Raw genomic sequence first — 3138 nt, 5'->3', positions numbered from 1 at the left:
TTACAATCTGAAATAAGTCTTCCCTTCAGCGTCATCTTTTATAATACGAGACAACGCTTCAGGTAAAGAATGAGGAGAGAAAGAAATTTCATGTACAGATGGGTAAAGCCCAGCCAAAAAATCAGCTCCAGCATTAAGCTCACGGACAACATGATGAAGCCCATATTGGCATAACCGTCTCAATGAGTCTCGGATATCACAGACATCCTCTGTTGCATACCATGGTATGGTAAACCGACCTAAAATCATCGCAATAGCACTCGATGAATCAGAGCGAATCTGGACTCTTTGGATAGAATGTTCCAAAGCTAGTACTAGTCCTCGACGAATGGCCATGAGCTCCATGCAAAGAACATTTGTTTCCAGACATCTACCAGCAGCAACGAAGATAACTGCACCCATCTCATTTCTCGCAAGAATCCCATATCCTCCTTGATTCCCCATGACAGAGCCGTCACAATTGAGAGAAACCCATTCTGCAGCGAGATAAAGTATCTTGAAGTGGTAATCCTACATTCAAAAGTCTCCATAGGAATACTTCAAACTTGGGATGAATTGGAATTATCCACAAGTATTTCCACCAATTCGAAAGCTCATTCTTCATATTTGAGAGTTTTTATCTCAATAGAGCACAAGTTGCCAATTTTGTGGTGAGCTGCCCATTAAAGAAAGCATAGAGAACCAACAGTCAAATTTATAAAAGATTGAAATGGGAATAGTAATAGGAGGAATAGAGGTATCAGGGGCATCAAATAACACCCTATTAAGGGCTTGAAGGTCCCCTACCACACAAATCACTATTGCATTTCTTGACCAAATGGGGAAGTCTTGCTGCTAAGAGAAGTTTCTTTGCAAAGAAGAGTTCCAGGGATCGAACTAGAATGAGGTTCTTTGCCCATTTCCAACTCTTCGAACCACCATAGTCTTGAAAGTGGGTAGAATATTGGCAATGCTGTTCCAAATCTATGAACCTTTCTTACTCATAACCTTCAGGTCAAAACGAGAAGTCCATTGAAGTATCAAGCATGTAATACTCTGACCCATAGAGCCTTAGGGTTCGTGAGCATTCTCCACCCCTATTTTAGCAATAAAGCAATGTTATGATATTCCATTTTTTTTAAAACCTAATCCTCCAAAATCCTTGGGTGTAGAACATTTATCCCATAATGCAAAGGTTAATGATTTGGCCTTTCTATGTCACCATTCCAGAATCCGCAACAAAGTGAATCCATTTTTTTGTAAATACTTTTGGGAAGTCAAAAGCATTGCAATAGATACAAGGCCACGGATTGAAGTGTTGACTGCATCATTATACCCTGTCTTGCATATGTCAGATTTGATGCTTTCCATGTTGCCAATTTTTGTGTCATTCTATCCAAAATGAATTTAAAGTTTTGAGATTTTTTCCGCCCTAGGAACATATTGGTACCCAAGTAGGTGGCTTCCTTTTTTATTCCAGGAACACCCAACACTTCCTGAATTTGGCAATGTTTAGATTGTTGTACATTTCGGCTAAAGAAAATCCCACTTTTATCAAAGTTGATTCCTGTTCTATCAAATCCGAGAGCAGTTCTAACACTGCCTTGATTGCCATGATATTCTCCATCTCAGCTCTGCAAAAAAGAAAGCTATCATCGGCAAAAAAGAGATGAGAAATCTTGGGGGAGGCTTGATTCCCTAAAAAAGATTGAGAGATCTATACTCATTTAAGAGTCTAGATAAGACCTCTATTACTAACGGAAAGAGATATAGGATGGGTGGGCACCCCTATCTTAATCCCCTAGTTCCTGAAAACCACAGAAAAGGGGCACCATTAATTTTGATAGAGAAAGAAGTAGATGCAATGAGGGAGTGGACAAGAAGGCAACAATGATTGTCAAACCCCAAGAATTGAAAGAGTTTGGCAATAATTCCCTATTCCGTTCTATCATAGGCTTTAGACATGTCGAGCTTGAGTGCAATGTAGCCTTTCCTACTCCGGGTTTTGCTCATTAAACAAAAAATTTCATGAGCGAGCACGATGTTGTCGGCGATTTGTCTATTGGCAACAAACGCTCTTTGAAAGGGAGAAATGAAGGTGGGCAAGAGAGACTTAAGACATTTTGCCAAAATTTTAGCAATTATTTTGTAGCTCACTGTTTGTGAAATTTAAAAGTAACCGCAAGCGCACGGTATCGTGTAGCTAACGGGTCGATCTCAAGGAGATATTCCACTTTAGAATTAACTTCTTAATGAGAATGCAAGAGTGGAATGATTCAATTTGTGTAAACTAATTAACTAAACTAAACGATCCTAATCCATACATCTAATGCAATCGAATTGAAATGAAAAATAAATTAAACACAATCAATGCATAAATAAAGGACATGAAAAAAGTTGCGAACAATAAAAATAAAAGGAAAAGGAAAGTGATCCGAGTGTCAGCTCTGGATCGAGGGAAGGGAAGTATAATAATAATGACTTTGACCGTGGACCCTTTGCCGTAGCTTACAGTCCACTGATCGGGGGAATGGATATTAAAGAGAAAAAAACAGTACATAAAGTAAATAACAAAGCAATTAAAGGAAAATGAAGCCTTAACCAAAGAGAGGCACGACTGTAGGCATCTCTAATCAAGGATCCAGGGGAAGGGGGAACAATAAATAAATGCTGAAAGTAAATTGCAGAAAGTAAAATGGAAACCTTAACCAAAGAGAGGCACGACTGCAGGCATCTCTGATCAAGGATCCAGGGGAAGGGAGAACAATAAATAAATGCTGAAAGTAAATCCTAAATTAAGAATATGGAGGGGTAGATAGAAGCGGGAATGGAGGGAGGAGAGAAGATTAATAAAAAAGGTTACTTACTTGCGAATTGAACAAACGATTCGAATCTCAACCAACCCTAACAACCAAGATCTAGATCTAAAATGATCTAAATTTGCAATTGCTAGACCCAAAGAAAAACGAATCTAAAAACTTGAAACTTGAAACTTGAAACTTGAACTTGAATTGCATTACATAAAAAAAAATAAACCTAAACATTCATTCTAGAAATTAAAATCTCACAAATGCAAGCAAGGAAAACTAAAGAAAACCTAAATAAATTGAAGAGAAAAGAAAGAATGCTTCTACTAAGCTCTAGAACACGTCTCCTTTG

General features: G+C 38.1%; 1 protein-coding gene across 1 annotated transcript; it reads right to left on the bottom strand.

Moving 5' to 3' along the window:
* On the bottom strand, positions 1-444 carry LOC149008220 (uncharacterized). The gene has a single exon (XM_089167214.1). It carries the CDS (start codon positions 442-444, stop codon positions 1-3), a length of 444 nt encoding a protein of 147 aa, XP_089023340.1.
* Positions 445-3138: the final 2694 nt, after the last annotated feature.

This window comes from Hakea prostrata, chromosome 8 (assembly GCF_041222555.1).
Source record: "Hakea prostrata isolate BN-2017 chromosome 8, UWA_Hpros_2, whole genome shotgun sequence".
Taxonomy (NCBI): Eukaryota; Viridiplantae; Streptophyta; class Magnoliopsida; order Proteales; family Proteaceae; genus Hakea; species Hakea prostrata.
The sequence above is the reverse complement of the archived record's forward strand: the minus strand, read 5'-3'. Positions and strand labels throughout refer to the sequence as shown.